The sequence below is a fragment of the Dermacentor silvarum genome, chromosome 6, assembly GCF_013339745.2.
Source record: "Dermacentor silvarum isolate Dsil-2018 chromosome 6, BIME_Dsil_1.4, whole genome shotgun sequence".
Taxonomy (NCBI): domain Eukaryota; kingdom Metazoa; phylum Arthropoda; class Arachnida; order Ixodida; family Ixodidae; genus Dermacentor; species Dermacentor silvarum.
Window position 1 is genome coordinate 185,072,408 of NC_051159.1, and position 18,753 is coordinate 185,091,160.

The following is an 18,753-nucleotide window of genomic DNA, read 5'->3' on the forward strand; positions in this document are numbered from 1 at the left end:
AAGGATCCCGCTGCTACCGCGGATAACAACGAGAGCTAATGCGTATAGTGCGCCCAATTAAGTTGCAATCGAGATCGGCAGCCAGGGCGATCTTTTAACGGTTCGAAAAGTGAACCGTTCCGCTTGCCCTCGCGTGATTGGTCAGAATGGTGTTTTCTCTAGCTATCCGAGCTATATCGTTCCTGATATTTATTTGTCAGCGCGAAATCCCGTGCGCGGAGTTGGCCAGGGTGTCCCACAAAACTGGTGCCAAAATTTAAAAATTTGCAAGCCCCACGTAGCTGGACAGAACCAAAGTAATGTTGTTTGCCGTCGCTTGGAGCAAGACAGACTATTTTTTTGTATTCCGCCTAATTACATAATAATTTCTTGTTAATTAATTAACTTCTCAAATATTATAATAAGAGCCAAATTGTCAATCAGAAAATTGTAGGACACCATGAAAAATTATGGATCCATCTTTCTGTTGCTCAGTAGATAAGTGCTACATAATAGTTTTTTCCAAGGGTTAAAGAAAGCCCGCAAAACGAAGTGCCGCGACTAGTCGCGCGGCACTTTATACCATGTACTAGCTAGTTAGTGCATGTCTATGACGTATATTCAATGGCGCAAAATTATCGTGCAATATTGCGTCTTATAAAAATAAATGTTTTGTCGCACTTGTGGGTTTGTGGACGTCAATTGGTGTTGCAATCGTTTCAAGGCGCGGGCTACAACCAAAAAAGAAGAGCGTAAGCTGCTCAAAGTCACGGCAATCCAAGTTGGTGACAAGGGCAGCCGTCACCATAAGCTAGATCTTCATGCCCGTACTATCGAGAACCTATCTCAAGAAGACCGCCGAGAACTTGCTGCCGAGGTGGTATGAAGGGTAGCCGAATGTCTACCACATCCTTCCCATGAAAGGGGGAAAATGGGCTAGAAACGGCTACCCGTTTCGCCTGAAGGAGGCAGACCATGTGCCGCGACGACGCACCATGGAGTAGTTTCTGTTCCATCCTGATATCGGAAGTTTGCGGGAGATTTGGCCACGAACCGCTGCTGCAGTGACAGTCAGCGCTGTCTTCGTCTCTTGTCGTCCCTGTCCGATTGTGCGCTGAGTCGTACTACCTCGTTGCTGTCGCCGATTAGCTTTGAGATTCCTGGCTCGCCTGTAGTGATATTGGGGGTTCGTCGGCACTCACGTTGTTTTGCTGGACAAATGCATTTTAATACATTGCTGTCTTCTTTAATCTATTTATTGCGATAGCAATTATATGGACACTCAAAGAAGATTTCTGCCGTCGGCGTCGTCGTCGCCGTCGCCGTGAGGTTCCGTATGACGTCAACGGCGATGAAATCATCGCCGCGCGCCGGACGCTGTATGTGCGAGTGAAAGGGCGCGAGGGACGCGCGCTTTCACGGGGAGCGAACGCACGGCGGAGAACAAACGCGCGTTCTGCGCCGTGCTCCCTGAAGGGCTGCAGAATTAGGCGTATCTTCCCTCCTTTACAATCACCATATATATATATATATATATATATATATATATATATATATATATAGAGAGAGAGAGAGAGAGAGAGAGAGACAGAGAGAGCAAACGCGACTTCTTCCGTCGCGCGAAAGGCCGTGGGGGACGGGAGGGAGGGAGGGGAGGCGACATTTAGCTGCGGCACCAAATGCGTATTTATATAGAAACGTTGCGAGGCTAGAAAGTGGTAAAGGCTACCGACGCTGCTCGACGAGTTTCCCGTTCTGATCTCGTCGAAAACATCCGAGCCGCCCCCAGAGGCCCTGGCAACAGTCACCAACGCCGCGCGCGTTTGGTGCGAACGCGAGCAAAACGCCGACAGCGTCGACAACAGTTTTGCGCGTTGCTGGTGCTGCTGCATGTCCAAGTTTATACAGCTGATAAAACTACTATCCTTACTCCGCATAGCTCTCTACTAATTTGCTATCGCAATTGATGCTTCGCCTTTCGCGTGAAACTGCGACAATTTTTTTTTTACTTGGCCGTATATCGATGCGGTCTGAAACATTACGTTCTAAAGCATCAACCTAACGAAAAAAAAACGCCCACCTACGCTTGTCAGTGAAATAAAATGTAGTTTTTGTTGCGATAGCAAAATTATATGGACACTCCAAAGCGGATTTCTGCCGTCGGCGTCGTTGTCGCCGTCGCCCTAGGTTCCGTATGACGTCAACGGTGAAGAAATTGTCGCCGCGCTCCGGACGCTGTATGTGCGAGTGAAAGGGGGCGAGGGACGCGCGCTTTCACGGGGAGCGAACGCACGTGGGAGAGCAAACGCGCGTTCTGCGCCGTGCTCCCTGAAGGGCTGCAGAATTAAGCGTCTCTTTCCTCCTTTCCAGAGAGGAAAGGGGAAAGGATAGAAAGCAAACGCAACTTTTTCCGTCGCGCGAAAGGATGTGGGGGGACGGGAAAGAGGGAGGGGAGGCGACGTTTAGCTGCGGCACCAAATACGTATTTGTATTTAAAAAATGCCGCGCGCGTTTGGTGCGAACGCGGGCAAAACGCCGATGGTGTCGACAAGAGTTCTGCGCGTTGCTGGTGCTGCCGCATGTCCAAGTTTATATAGCTGATAAAACTACTATCCTTACTCCGCATAGCTCTCTACTAATTTCCTATCGCAATTGATGCTCCGCCTTTCGGGTGAAACTGCGACAATTTTTTTTGTTCTAACACTGCTTCTTGCAAGATGCGGCAATTTTGCAAAGGTGGAGTTAGGAGTCTGCCAGCCACCCTCAGAGTTTCGCGAATCATAGCTCGAGTCAACCATGACTTGACTTTAATCTACATCACAAACACCTTGGCCTTGACCTGTGCCTCCTAAACAAGGGAGGTAAGTCATGAAAAAATAGAAAACTGTCAGCCCTTCCACTGGGGTGGAGATGGAAGACCAGCGAAGCTGTAATATGGTGGGAATTATGTATTTCCAACTATGACTATTAAGATATGATACTGTAATTGGTTATTTAAACAATTAAAGAATGAGAAATATATATGATCCGGTGGTTTTCATTTATTTAGTGACCACAGAGACCAGCGAAGAGACCAGCCTTATGGTCGCTACGGTACACCGCCGTAGGGTGTACCGCAAATGTTGGCACGTTCTTTATAAACACGTCACCAACGCCGCGCGCGTTCGGTGCGAACGCGGGCAAAATGACGTCGCCGTCATCAATTGTTCTGCGTGTTGCTGACGTGCGCTGTCAAAACGCTGGCGCGAGCAAGCGCGCCAGCAGCAGCGAGCGAAGGTTCATGCGGTCTATCGCTTCAACGGAAGCTGAGCGCCGAAAGCACAGTGCATACAAAGGTAGGAGGGAGCCGTGTTGCAGATCGCTTTCCAGATACGGTGCGCGCGACCACCCGTCGCCGCGCAAAGTATAAGTACGCAGTTAATTGCTCGCAGAGCAAAACCCGCACTCCCTCCGTTCCGCGCTGCCTTCCCGCTTTCCTAATTTGCTCCCAGTGAAAGCGCGCGTCCCTCGCGCGCTTTCACTCACACATACAGCATACGGCCAATGACAGTATTTTTTTAACACGAAAGTGTTTTATTCCGGGGTCCACCAAGACTTCACTGACGTATTTCCGTCACGGAAATACGTCATAGAACATAATACAAAGAAAGAAACCAGAAGAAAAAGTTCCACAAACATGCAAAATTTGGAAATCGAACCCACGACCTCTCGGTCCGCGACGATAGATCGCCGAGCGTTTAACCCATTGCGCCACAAACGCATTTGCAGAGAGCTACACAGACGCGCCTTATATATCTAACACTCCTCCGTGTACCCGCGCTCTTGCTCGGGGCGGTGCCGCCGCCTACGAGCAGAAAAGAGAAGTACTGCATTATCACACTAACGCGCACCGACAGTGAACGCTTCGGTGGTCTCATCACTACGACGCCTCGATGCCAGCATTCGAAGGGACGCTGGCATCAAGAAGCACTACCAACGCCACCTAGGTGGCGTTGGTAGTGGCGTTCACCGTACTCAGCACAGCGGAGCGTGGCCTCTGCAATTAGCTCTGAAAATGTTTCTGAAGTTGATCGCGGAGGCTGCAATTACGACGCGCTGTACGCGCTGATTTGACTCGGTGACGATTCAGTTACGTGCTTTGTCTTGCGCGTTGTATTAGTGTGTCAGTTACGTGCTTCGTCTTTCGCGTTGTGCTAGCGTGTGCAGCGTAGTGCAGCTTCCATATGCACGACGGTTGCTCATGGTCATCGACGTTGGTAGTCGTGATGGAGGAGACGTGCCACCAGGCGTCAGCGTGGGTGCATCAACGCCTAAGGGCGCTTTAGCCACAAAACACCAATAGACATTATATATCAATGTGCAATAAACATTACACTACTTCTGTGAAGACACGTTTTACTTTCGTGTTCTATACCGATTCCTATATAAGAGGGATCAACCACATTTTTTTTTACACGCGGACACGACCATCGGAGACTGAACCCTTAACAGCTTCGCTGTAAAAACACTCGATACAGATGGCAGCGTTGTTGGATACGCAGGCACGTAGCAACCACTAAATCAACAGTAAAATCTATTCCCTGTAAAACATCCGTCATTCATATACTTTCACTACCTCTAGAGAACAATAGCTGGTCCAAACTAATGAGAAGCCCAACATTATACGGCTGTTTTTATAGTTCGTATGTGTTACCTTAATCCTTATCAGTCCCTGACATAGGCGCCGGGAAACCAGCTAGCGACAGAGTCTACACAGAAGCGCTCGCATTGAGAAGACTCGGCCCCGATGGCTGCACGGAGCAAGTGTCGCCCGCCGCTGGGGGAATTCCTCGGAAACAGCTCCCCCTGCCGCAACTGCACGCCCGATTAACCCGCGAACGCTGTCCCACATTGCACGGGTGGCAGCGGAAACCTCGATGGCCTAGAGGTTTGTCACGCCTGCATTTCCTCATCGGAACAATGTGGTATTGCTGGAATATTGCTTTCTTTTCGTTATCTACTTTCGAAATCCAGAGAGATTGCAATAATTATTCTGTATGAGCGGATCGCCGCCATCACATTTATATAGGTCACCGAGGTTTCGAACAAAACGACAGGCCCGGAGGAGAAGGACACGACACGAGCCCATTGTTGTGCCCATTGGTGCTGCTGCGATATAAGCCGGCGACATAATTACAACTATTCCTAACTTCCAGTTGCCGCTAGTCTTGCGCGCGCAGGGAGCTCTCATCAGTAGTGGAGATCCTGTCACACTCAGGGGCTGCGCTACGCAGCGAACTCTTTTAAATGCGAAGCATTTCTTGGCGAACATTTGCTACTTTCAAAGTATCTATCTATCTATCTATCTATCTATCTATCTATCTATCTATCTATCTATCTATCTATCTATCTATCTATCTATCTATCTATCTATCTATCTATCTAGCCGCCTACATCTTGGTGCTCTCATGGTCGTTTCGTTAACTTGGTATGTACCAAAATTGGCATAGTATGAGAAGAGACTATGACGAACATAAATGGTACGTCATGACATGAATGTCATGACATGCATGTCATGTAGGTCATGAAACAGCCGCCTACGTCTTAGTGTTCTCATGGTCGTTTCGTTAACTTGGTAGGTACCAAAATTGGCATAGTATGACAGGAGTGTATGACGAACATAAGTGATAGGTCATGACATAAATGTCATGACAATAGCTCAACGTACCAAGATTGGTGCGTTTAGTAGATAATTTTTGCGATATTATGTGCGACCCAGCAACCGACACGTCGGTCGTATATAGGCAGAAACGCAGATCCATGTTGACACCGTGTTCGAAACCGAGTCACGCTAAAAATCTCGCGAACGTGCTCGGTTCCCCGGAGTTTTCGACCGAGGATAACCTCCACAGAGCGTCGCTGACCACTCACAAAGGGCGAAAATGAACTGCACAGCATAAGCCATCGCTACAAAATCACGGACCTCTTTACGCAAGCCAGCGGTCGTAGCGACGCTCTGCCCGCGTAATTAATGGGATTAGCCCGCCGAGAACTGTAGATGAGGGTGAAGTAGAATCAAGCGAAAGGCATTGCGACAAAATTGCAGGCCTGGAAAGATATTTTGTAGCGATGCGTTATGCTTTATTCTATGCTAGTCTTATCATCCGCCGCTCACGGCCGGCTGATCCCGTTGATATCGTGGGCGGACTGCCGCTCTGACTGCTGACCAAGCGCGAAAGGCACGACAACGCATTACCATCGCAAAAGGCATCGCTACAAAATACCGGCCTTGGTTTCACTTTTTACAGCGTAAGCTGTTATGGGCTCAACATACTCTACCACTGAGCCACGCAAGCGCTTGCTATCGGGCAGCAGAAAAATGCCCTATAAACGCGCCCTAGACAAGCGCGCAGGCGCAGAGGACGAGATTCAGACGAGGCGAGCAATCAACGCGATCCTGAGCGCCCGCCAGTATGGTGGCGCCATCTAGTTCAGGCGCCTGCAAACGTGCGTGTCGAACATGTAAGTTGCATATAGCAATTGCATGCTGCATCTAACTGTACCTGGTTAACTCAAGCAGGCTAGGTGAATATTTGTCACCAGCCCGTTTTGAAGATTCCAATAAACGATCATCATCATCAACAACAACGTACCATGCCACGGATCGAGGGATGTGAGATGTGCGCCACGTATTCTGGATACCTCTTCGGTGCCCTTATGGTGTCTCCTCGCAAGGTACGAACCGCTGCTGAAGAAGCAAATCGTAGAGCTACGTGCGCGGCAACAACCAGGCATCATTGGGCTTAGCAGACTGCTGTGCAGAGAGCATTACAAGCTGCAGCTCGCCGTCGACGCCGAGCGGACAGGCGAGATCGTTCTCGTCAAAACGAGGCGAAGAGACTGCCGCGAATACCCTGTTGTGCGTGGTGCAGAAATTGGAGCTACTTTTGAGTCGCTCCACCAGCTTACGATGCGACTGTGCTGCGTGTGCCGCACAGGCCTGTGACTTTTTGTCATCCTGTGTTATTATCAACACGAGAACTCGAGCATGGTTCTGCAGTGATATGGGATTACAGACCAATTTATCCAATGCGTCGCCACATTGCGGGTGCTGCGCCGAACAGCTGTCTTGGGCGAATGCTCTTTGCCGTGACGCCCTCCTCCAATCAGGCGCGTTCGCTCCAGGCGTGCGCTGTCCCGATTAAAGATGTTGGATGTTTGTCGCTGGCCTCACCCACAACACGGCCTTTAGCACGCAACTTCGGTCTCTATAATACACGTGCGACTGCAGCTGCTGCTGGTTGTTTTAAGGCTTGCACGGTCTACATAGTTTGACGTGACGTCTTATCTGTTGAGAATCCGTCTGTGAGAAGTAGTATTCTTGAGAGCGATTTGATTGAACATGGCCGGAGTTCCTGCTATCGGTGAGGTGGACGGAGCACCCATTACGATACGTGTGCGCCTCTTTGAGCTTACAGTCGGTCTCGTAGGTGATTTGTGTTTCTACAAATTCGCCCCTGGAAGGCTCTCTCGTTCCAACATTCGCCCTGCATTTTTGCCTAAACTGTGGTTTAGCACCAATGAGTAGTGCAAAAGACATACGAGTCCATCGTAACAACGGTGGGCGCGGTTTTGACGTGTACATCTACAACATTTAAACTCTGCGCTATTTGTAGATACATTTTGTTTCTTTTTGTTAGACGCTGTTCTTGCCTCCGAACAAAATTGTTTGCATTAGTAATATGAACTTGCCGTACCAGCCGCGAGACGAAAATATTTGAACGCGATAGCGTCAAGGGCCCCGTGTCGCGAAAATCCGGCGTCGCTGTAAGCATCGGCGTCTGGCGGAAATAATAATGCCGAACCAAATCGTCCCGAACCACCCCGACCGGACGGGCCCTTCACGTGACGCAAGGCGTTAGTGAACAAAAATTGAATTTCTCAAAGTAAAACCGTCAGAAAAATCGTTAAGTACGACTTAACCACCACCTACAGACGTGATAGCGTCGGATTGTAATTTGAATATACGACAAAAAAAAAAAAACCTGATAAGCAGCTAGGGATCTTTTAATGCTATCGCATTCCACTCTTAAAGGCGAAGCTTAAGCGTCCTCCAAATTTTTTTTCTGCCCTATATATACCACGCTACTACCTGTTCTGCGGAAATCGTGTACTGACAAAAAGCCTTCGAATTATTTTTTATGCAATGTTTGTCGAATATTACTACTTTTCAGGGCAAAGAGCCGGTACTGGCAAACACAGCTGTATCATACGCTGGTTTATCAACCACAGCAGTCGCCAAGTTAAGCCTCGGAGCATGCCGCATATATACCCTCGTTGATTTGAAGTACGTGAGAAATACCGCAGTCGCTGACGCGCGCCCACGGCTGGCGCATGTATATGTTTCGCGGTTGTCCAGACAGGCTCCTCCTTCGGATCGCGTTCAGTGAGCCTTACATAATCGCTTTTCTTGTTAAGTTCCAGAAACGCTCAATAAACGAAACAATTGCATGCTACTGAAATTATAACCTTTCAAAGCAAAATCGGTTCGAATATACTTCAAAGCAAATGCAATTATTCCGATTTTTAAAGGCGTAGATTTCGATTAGTTTGCATTGTCCTGGCCAAAACCACATTATGCGCTGGAAAGTTCTGATGGCCCGCTTTGCGTGTTTGGGATGCGATAAATGTGTACGTCCGCAAGAGCGCACTAGCAGGTATGGAAGGCCGAGGGAAGTCAATCGCTCCACTCACCAGCAAAGCCACAAATGTCGTTATCGATCGAATATCTAGTGAGTTCATTGGCCCCTTCGTCACGCAACCAATGCAACCACTGCACAGGCTTGTCTAGTAGATGAACCTTCGAAACGCCTCGTCGGGCAAAATCTATTCTCGCCGGCGGCTCCGAACAACTGCAGTGCCAGCGCAATTGGTGGGCAGCGCCACCTGCTATTCCTTTCGGAAAGGGGCAGGCTCCAGCTATATGTGGAAAGAGAACAGTCCTCTTGTTCGAAATAATGGCGTGCGTGATTAGCGCATACACACTACTTTGATGTGGTGAGTTATCGCGGTTTTTATGACTTTGTGCTGCGCCCAAAAATTGTTGACCAATCGCGGACGGCTAATTAATGGCTACTGAGACATAGCATCGGGAATGTTTTTTTTTTGTCTCTTTTCTTAGGCGTAATATTGCATAATCAGCGTGTACACGTCATCTTGAAACGGGGAGTTTTCGTGGTTTCGTGACGTCGCGTAAAAGACGGGCGAAGTTGGCGTGGCCTGAAAATTTTTGGTGAATCATAGGGGGAGCTAATTGCGAAAATGTAATACAATCAGAATGGAATAGCTTTACGTTATCGTGTGCTACTTCATGACAGAGTTGGTATTTGTTCGTATTCATAAAACGTCTTCACTACTACTACTACTACTACTACTACTACTACTACTACTACTACTACTACTACTACTACTACTACTACTACTGCTGCTGCTGCTGCTGCTGCTGCTGCTACTGCTACTGCTACTGCTACTGCTACTGCTACTGCTACTGCTACTGCTACTACTTAGGTTACGGTTACGTTCTTGAGGTATAGCATTTGGGGCCGCTGCGGTTGTAAGCACTAAGTCGAGCTTCTGCCGCGTTTATTGGTAGTTTGCGCTGGAGGGCTATGCGGTGTGATGGAGGATTAAGTGGCGAGGCTTTTACACCCTGATTACTGTGCATTTTGTATAATATCTGTAAAACAAGCTTTGATAGTTTGCACTCCTCCGGCAAGCGCTGCCGAGTGGTAAATTTCTGAAACCCGTTCAGTATCTGCGCCACGCTCACGACGGCGTGACCCCCGCGAAAGAGTCGTGCCCGCCTCAGATCTAGGTCGCACACTATACGCACAGCGAAAGGGCGCATTCCCAAGTACCGCGTCACGCGTCGAGACAGGCAGTTGCATAACAAGGGCCACCAGCCCGCTCTGGGAACGTCTGCGGGCTCGCCTCTGGCGTATATGTATAGCGCCACTGACTTTCTCGCGCATAATTAACGCTGCGTATAGGGTTGCGCACGTTGCGTTTACTATAGCCGATCGGGGTGAATCGCACACGGTGCTGCAAAACTGCTAGTGAGACTTGATCGCACAGTTTCGTAAGCGACATCAAGCGCGAATTAAATTCACACTAACGCATTATTTCAGCAGTAGCAGGCAGTAGCCACGCTAAAGCAATTCAGAAGTGCACGACAGTTCAATAGCAAACAAATGGGAATGAATTATAATTCTGTTTCATAGTTGAAGGCGGTGATTATTCGATGAAAAGTTATGGCGTAGAAATCTCCACACATCTCGACTCCGCTCGTTAAAATAAAAGCAAGCCGCAAGGCGCAACTCTTCGAGCGATAGCTGTGTCGACCGCAGCAGGACATGTTTGTTAAACAAAGCGTATCGTACGTCACCGATTTACCGAAGCCCGTGCCACTCAGAACTGCAACAACATTATATTTTGGCGATCAGATTCAGCGGGAAATCAAAACGCAATCAAATGTGAGACGACGCCCGGGACGAAGGCAGAGCTCTTGTATTGTCACACAGCGCGAGACAGCCCACGAACACCAATCCGACAGAATGATGATGATTATGAGGATGGGTATATACACATGAAGACGATGATGAACTGCACAGTTAGGGCTCACAATATATAAATGTCTGCAATTAAATGGTAATTAGCGTATCTATTTTACTGAGTGCACATCTATGAAACTGATGTTTCTATACTGTTTCCACCAGGTCAAATAATGCAATTTCATTAGTCTAGTTTGCGAGCAGCAATGATGTTGTCTAAATTTCAAATTACTTAACCTTGAAATTTTCAAGCAGCTGCGTATGCCAACAGAGCTGATGACTGGGATAGTTGTTCATGATTCATTATGAGGGCAGTGTAACAGAAACAGTGACAAGAACCCGCGTCGACTCCCGATTCCTTTCTTGCCATTGTTGTGTCACGCTGACGTCATTATCGCGTCTACTCGAAGTCGAGCATCAATAGCGTAACTGCCACCGCACGCCTCATATGCTCCAAAAAACGACGCAACTTCTTTGGCCAGTGGTGCAGTACGCTGCAGAAGGCGTCTGCTTGCCGCTATATACAAACGGAAGAATTCTATCGTTCTTCTTAGAGAGCTTCTTTATGCTTCGCCTCGTAGATGGTTTTCAAAAACAGCTTCATGTGCACGATACGTTGTTTCTTTTCTGTAGCGGCAGCGATTTTCGGGGAATAATTCCGCCCAATTGGTCGTCGGACGAGTCCTTTAGCTAGTCGTCCAGAGAGACGAGCGTGGTTTGTCGATGGCGTTGTCGCACTTTCTAAGGAGGCACCAGTTTGGTAACTGCTATGGTAGCATACAAAATTTTCATCGGTGACTATTTCTTACGTGTCGACCTTCGCCTGACCCTTTCGCTCTTTCGGCTCTTTGTAGCTCCTGCTGCCAGCTCAGTGTTTACGCGTGGCTGCTTGCGAAGAACAGGTAAACAGTGCGCTGCTGTTCCGGCTGCTGCTCCCGTGACTTGCAGTTCTGCTGGTCTGACCCATTCTGTCTGGTCGCCCGCTCCTGCTGCGCCTACTTGAAAACCAGTTCCTCGAGCGTCAGCTATCCCTTCGGCGGTGCTTCTCTTCACTACTACTAGTTAGCCAAATGCCTCCTGACGTCTTCCGGGTCTTCTTTAGACTTGTCCTTGGTGTGTACTGTCTTGAACCCTCTTGTCTGGGGCCCAGTCTATATTCCGTCGTCACCGTGTATGACACTATGGGGATTATTTTCGCCATCACTGTACTCTCAGCTGCTTGTCTTGTGTGCTGCACAGTCTTTTCTTGTTTGCTACACCCTCTGACGCGGATCATCTTATCCGGCCTCGAGAAGTCGCCATCGTTACAGTGCTCACTAGTTTTTTGTTTCCCTTCTACATTCTATTCTCTGTCTCTCATTTCATCGCGTTTTGTTTTTGTCGCATTGAACTTCAACCACCATAAGGGCCCAGGCGCTTTGTCAGTTTCGAACATTTTGTAAGCGAATGGGCGATCGTAGCCCAGCATTTTCCGGAAGTGCGCGAATTGTAGTAACTGTGGAGAGCAGAATTTTGATTTAGGACCTCATAACGTTACGAATATTGCCGAAAATTGGTAAGTTTAAAAAAATTGAAGCACGAAGTTTGCGAATCAGTGAAATAATATCAGTTCTGCGAAGATGCATCTGCCAGAGCATCTAAAGCAGACAAATTTGACATACGAGTTGACACCTTATACGTGCAGTCGCTACAATGCTCACAAAATTACTTAAGCCTTAATACTTAACTTAAGCCTTAATAGGTGCAGTATAAAGTATTATGACATCGTTATTTATTACTGAGTTACAATCTGCATGCTATAGTCGGTATAGATTTAAACTTTTTTTTTTTCAATGCAACCAACCTCATCAAATTTGGTGTAAAGGAAGAATCCCAAAATGTTTAGATACACTCCCTCGTTTCCAGTGTGCTGCTGGGTCGGCAGCAGCGGCGCATAGGCGTTGGGCGGCACGCCGATTCTTCAGCTCGGACAAAACCTGTATTTTTTGTGTTGCATCGCCAGGACCGGCCCACGCATTCTGCCAACCCGTTGGCGCCAAGGCGCGACCGATTTTCGCAACGGAAAAATACCCGCCACAACCGCACACGCCGGTTCTGCGCTGTCAGCTGAAAGGCGCCACATATGCCTTCGAGCGTTGGTTATTACACTCAACTCCATCCGTTATTCGTCTTTTTCACCGCGCCACAATCATAAAAGTAAAGGAAAATAAAAAAAGACGGTAAAACTAGCGTGCTCTATCGTACCCTTCGCAGCCTCTCGCCGCCGTTCTCATTATAATGCGTACAAAAACCCGGCTCGTGCAAGCGTTAACTACACGGCACCGTCCTTGGACGGGTGTGCTTTCATCCTTGCACGTTGAAGCCCGTAGTCGAGGGAGGCGCCAGCTAAACGCGAATTTGCCGTCGTTCGCAACGTGCGCAGACACAGGAGAAGTGAAGCCGATAGAAGAGGAGGTCATTCTCGATTCGACCAAGCGTTCACAACAGAGGCACTTGTAGTGTTTGTCAGAGGCCAGTTCCGCGTATTATAAGCGGACTTGAACGGAAGGACAGGAGACTTCCGGTGAATATCTTGGCTACTTATTAGTGACTCTATTATCTGCTGCACTCGACGACACATTGAGGACATCACTAGTGTGAAGACACATGGAACTCATGTGCAAGCCATAAGTGAACGATACACATTAAACGCGCAAGTCATTGATGGACGGCCACATGTTCTTGGTCAATAGTACCTATAGTTCCAACCGTTCCAAGGAGATTACGAACTTAAGTGAAGCGATATGTAGCTCAAACTGGGCACGCTAAGTGACAGATAAGTTCGCCTTCTCATGTCATCTTGCGTGCCCCGTATCGCTCGCTACACGTATGTACGTACACCGCGTAATGTCTCATCCCGTAATCGGGCAACTTTCTTTTTGCAGTCGCATGGTTGCAAGTACACACAGCGTTAGACTCTCCCCGCATAGCATAAACAAAATGCAAAGTCTCTTGCATTGCCACACCAGCGTTTCGATCCATAACCTCGTCTCAGTATCCTATTTCGTCAAGCGAGCAGTCTCTTGCATTGCCACACCAGCGTTTCGATCCATAACCTCGTCTCAGTATCCTATTTCGTCAAGCGAGCTGCCGTGGTACAGTGGTAGGATGCTCTCTCTTCCGAGAGTTCGTGCTCTGCTGGCTTAAAACCAATTATGAACAAGTCAATAAATGCTACCGTTAGCTTTGGCAATAATGAATAACCGTTTTCAAGATGCATTATTACTCTGGTGGAACGCCAATAGCTTTAAAGGGGCTCTGAAACAGTTTTATTGCGATAGCAATTATAAGGACACTCCAGGCGAATTTCCACCGTCGGCGTCGCGGGGATGTTCCGTCCAAGTGCGATAACATCGGCTGTTAACTCCGGCAGCGGCTGCGTATGGCGCGGCCTCTATATTGAAAGCGATGTGCTATGGGTTCAGAGTCTAGAAGCGCCGAGGGCTGATAGCTTCGTGTGCGCTATGTTCTCGCCGCTTAGTTTGTTTTGAAGCGAGAGGCAGCACGATTCGCTCGCTGCCGCATCACGCCAGCGTTTTCAAAGCCGCGGTCATCGAGTGAGATGTGTTCATGCTTGCCTGTGCGCGCGTGACACCATGCTTGTTAATTTAGTCAGTAAGCGAATGTTTATGGGGCCAATACTATCCTTACCTCGTATAGCTGTATAATATCGGTGCTTTGCATTTCGGACAAAAGTGCGACTTCTTTATCGAAGTCGAGAAATGCATTTGAACTATACTATTTGAAAAATAGGATGATGCTGATGATGATGATTATTATTATTATTTGAGAAATACATTGCAGAAAAAAGTACCTCAATGCGTTCAGCAGAAGTGCAGTTACTTTTGATGCCCTTCACAGTGCCCCCACTCCTTCGATGCCTTGTACTGCAAAGGCATACTCACAACGCGCAGCAGGGCGTACCCACAACGCTCCGGCTGAACGCCACCGTGGCGCGCAGTTCAAATTTGATTTTGGATGTTCCCGTATAGACACCACTAGTACCGATTTTGGCGCTTACGACGCGCCAAACGCTCAGCGAGCGGGCTCGTCGCAGCACCTCTCGGCGGCCGCTGTCTCTACCCACGTAGCAGACCCCCCAGCTACATGCAACTGTAGTGCGTGTGCGCGGCGTTTGCTTTGTGCTCGATAGGGCCGGAGTGCGCGCTCATGTGCACCAGTCTGGCCGTGCCACGTGGTGCGGACCGGCTTTGGCCTGCATCAGCTTGACCGACAGATAATAGCTACATCCAACTTGCACATTTTGAAGCGCTGTAAATATCTCAATACGAAGCGATGTCTGCCTAGGCGTCTAGCCAGAGCGCACGTGTGGTCTGACCTTAGGGTTGGCATGGTTCGAGGCTAGTTGAGGACTAACCAAATTAGCGAGACCCAATGGCTGTGACAACAATAAGCAGGGTGGTCAAAACTGAATTCCTATGCGGGCGGCCAAGGCCGAGCGTGAGCCGACAAGAGTCGGCTTCTTCCGGAAGCACAGTATTCTTATGGAAACACGAAAGCAGATTTTCGCTTACTTCAGCCTCTTTATTAAACTGCGTCAACGAAGATACACAGTAACAGTAGAAAGAAGCGGACTGATCCAAACATCATTCTTTATTAATGTCAGCTGTCAGCCAATAGCATAAGCAATAGCAACAGCAAAAGCGCCTGTCCTGTTTTTGACCTTCCTTTTGTGCCTTGTCTCTTGTTTGCGCTCTAAAAGGTTTATCAAGCCAATAGCAGCCGTATATGGTAATCTTGCCTATGACGACCTATGCAAGCCACCGGCAGCTTCGAAGCGGGTGAGAAGACCTTGTTTGAAAAGAATGTGTTCGAGAAAACGGTAACTTCGCGCTCCGTTTGTGAGCTCCACGCGCTGTACACGACTGCAAAATTTGGCTGAGATCTTCACATCAGCGTATGCTATCCGCGGACTGCGTTTTTTCACCAAGCCCGAAGGGTGGTTCAGGACCCCTTGGAGAGACAGTTGGGGGAAATTAATTTATGAACTTCACAGTTTTAGCCATTTCTGAAGTATGCGATTGTTTCGGCTTTCCAATTATGTCGTTCTCCGTTCTGCTTGGCCGAGCAACGAACCAAATCGAGCTATCATGTGTTCACGGACACTGAAGTTCCGGAATATGCGGATTGAAAAATTCAGTTTGCAGAAAGAAACGTCGTCATTATATAGACGACATCAACCGCCCCCTCCATCACATGAGACAAGAACAATAACTGCCGCGTTTGTGAGCCTTTTAGACTCACTGCCTGGTGGCATAATTTGAGAGGATTTTAATGTCCCTCACACCCTGTGGCGTGGAATACAGTCATCCTTGAGGAAGGCTTTTGGGGAATACTTTTTAATTATCACAGTATCTGTGTTCTCAGTAATCACCGACCATTTAATGAACCATCGTATGCAGAATGCTTGGACTGGTCGCTCTTCTCGTCTGATGTAGTCTTGAATACAATGGTCCACTGATATCGAACCTCATGAAAGTGATCATTGGCCTAGTAATGTCCTGATAAAATAAAACGCGACGGGGCTAAGAACAATCGGAAGAACACAAATCAAGAACGGGCAACTATTTGGCAGTTCCTCGCTATTACTCCGCAGAAAAAATAAATGGCGGCAAGAATCCACTTCCTGCAGTCACTAGATTCTAACTTTTGTTTATTTTAAACGCAACAAAACTAATCAACTTCCGTGCAGTGGTTGCCGAGGAAAGCGGTTTCTCCGTTTCCAAATGTTTAGATTGGAGCCCCCGAGCTAAAGCGTAAGATGAATCTGTACAAAGTGACAACAGTTATTGAGCAGTGGTGTTCACTCGAAGAACAATTTTGAGCATTCATTATGTAAAGATTCGTTCAGTTGTAAGGCTGGGTTTTCTATGTTAAGTGAAGGGGTACGTTGAAGTGAGGCTGCTTAGCCCAGTCACTGACTCGGGGCTGCTAAGTAATATATGTGTCTTCTTTCTGTGGAATCTACTGCCACTAACACGTATAGTATCTACATAAATGTACTGTATTTTTCACTGTATGTAAGTTTTTTTTTTGCCTTCTTTTCTGTGCTGTGATGGTAAATGAGCTTTGGTAATGTGCCACAGCGCACTGGACGTTCGCGTGTCTATGCTTGACTTATAGATCGCTGCCATGTTATGAAACAAATTAGATGGCGCTGCAGTCACTAGCGTGTCAAAGTAGGAGCCCCGCCACGGCCGTTTTCGGGGAGGCATAGGCTAGGGCTGGCTACAGGCCAGGCCAAATCACGGCGTGCAGTGAGGGTATGTATAATATATTTTTGAGCTGAGCGCAGTGAGCTTATGTATGTTAGATATGTAGACAAGGGATCAGGTGGAGAGGTAAATATATGTGCGCCTAAAGCAGCAAACACAAGGTACGATTTCCCGTGCATTGGTCGTAGGACATGTGCCGACCGGAAATCCCAGTAATATCCATTGAAAACTGACGCATGCCAGAATGCTGTGCTCCGAGACATGGCCTAAGCTAGAAAATGTTCAATGCTCATTTGACGGACGGTTCGTTCGCAGCTATGAAAGCAATGTAAACTTCGAAATTTCTTCTTTCCACGGTGACAGAGACAATGGTTAGATGACAAAAAAATTGAGTGCTTAATGTTATTGGCTTCTAGAGAAATTGAAAGCAAATAAAAGGACCCTTGTTATAAGTGAATCTGAAATTCAATTCTAGTTCAATGAGCCACTCACATCATCGATCTACGTTAAAGCTAACATAGGAGACACGGTATCATCCGGCCCTGGTGAAAAAGTAATATTCGAGCCCTACAGCTATACAGCTACACAGTAAGTTGTATAGGACGCCTGGCGATCTCTACAGTCAAATACATGAACATTTCTGATTTCCGCCACCAGTTTGGGAAGAAGTGTGTGCTGAACATACTGCACAGTTAACATATTACTACAACATCTCCTCCAGGCGCTCCCGTGCACGCAAAACTTTGGTATTCAGTGTTGACTCAAATGCACATTGAATCGAAAGTTTTGTACCTCGTTCAATCTTGTAACGCGCCATACACTGCAAGCGCGACATTCGATAAGTGCATTCGGTGAAATGAAGCTTCACCGATGAAAGCGATTGCCAATAACAATCCTACCCAGTTCTTTTTCTCTTTCGCGCAAAACCAGCCATATAGACATTTAATGCTTTATGCACATGGGGTGGTCACGCGGTTTTAACATCAGCTGACCAAATTTCCCGTGTCACCAATTCTTTCCACTGTCGCAGAGCTCCCTCCAGCTGCTGTTGGCCGCAGCCCTTCTGTGGTGTCTGGTAGCGCCCGGTAGCACGGGCATCATCCTAACGGGGGTGGCGCCGGGCTACGAGCCTGAGCAGCCCACCTTCATGTACACGAACTTCGGCGTCGTGTTCGGCACGCGCGAGCTGCAGAAGCAGTACCAGTTCAACTCGGCCACCGACGAGATCAACCACCATCACACCGACATCGTCGGCACGCGGGGTCGCATCCGCGAGAACGTGACTCCGTACCAAGGGGACCCCAACCGCAGGCCGACACACACCGTCGACCACAACCGGAAGAAGAAGTGAGCACCGCCCGTGAGTAGCGAGGCCCAACGCGACGCTACGGCGGACAAACTTGCTCACAGCCGACCCTCAAAGGACGCGCACTCTCGATACAGAGCGGTGATTCCCACTAAACGATGCACTGGGCATTTGGACAAACTTGAGAACAGCAGATGGGGCTCGTTGTGTCAGTCTACCTTCAAACTCGGATCGAGAAAATAGAATCGACCATTGGATGCGCACCCCACACGTTATTCTGCTCCAAGTTTATGCGGCGTTCTGTGCAACCTGTCTGTTAACTGTGTCAGAGATGCTGTGTCGAGGCTTCCCCGCTTATTGCGCACAGCTTTGACGTTCGTGGAGGTGAGCAAGCTGGTGCACTCGAAGCATTATTGTTCGCCGTAGCATCGCGGCATGTGGCACCAAGTACGGCAATATTGTACCCGCGGGTGCCCAGGATGAGTCAAATCGACTGTGTCGAGAAATCACGCATGCGACAAAAGTAAAATTCACACCTCGTAAACAAACTTTTTATGCGATGTTGGCATAAAAGTGCACTTCATTTCGGCCACCCTGTCAACGT

At 48.2% G+C, this 18,753-nt stretch overlaps 1 protein-coding gene across 2 annotated transcripts in view; it reads left to right on the forward strand.

Moving 5' to 3' along the window:
* The window catches only part of LOC119456539 (uncharacterized), a 45,008-nt gene that overhangs the window by 17,301 nt on the left and 8,954 nt on the right, over positions 1-18,753 (forward strand). The window contains exon 2 of one of the 2 annotated variants that reach the window (XR_005193146.2): positions 17,874-18,203. Coding sequence is in view for 1 of the 2 variants with exons in the window: in XM_037718370.2 (XP_037574298.1) it covers positions 17,874-18,190 (317 nt within the window). In the remaining variant the exon portion in view is untranslated. The remainder of the gene's footprint in view (positions 1-17,873; positions 18,204-18,753) is intronic. The other variant, XM_037718370.2, reaches the window with a different exon arrangement.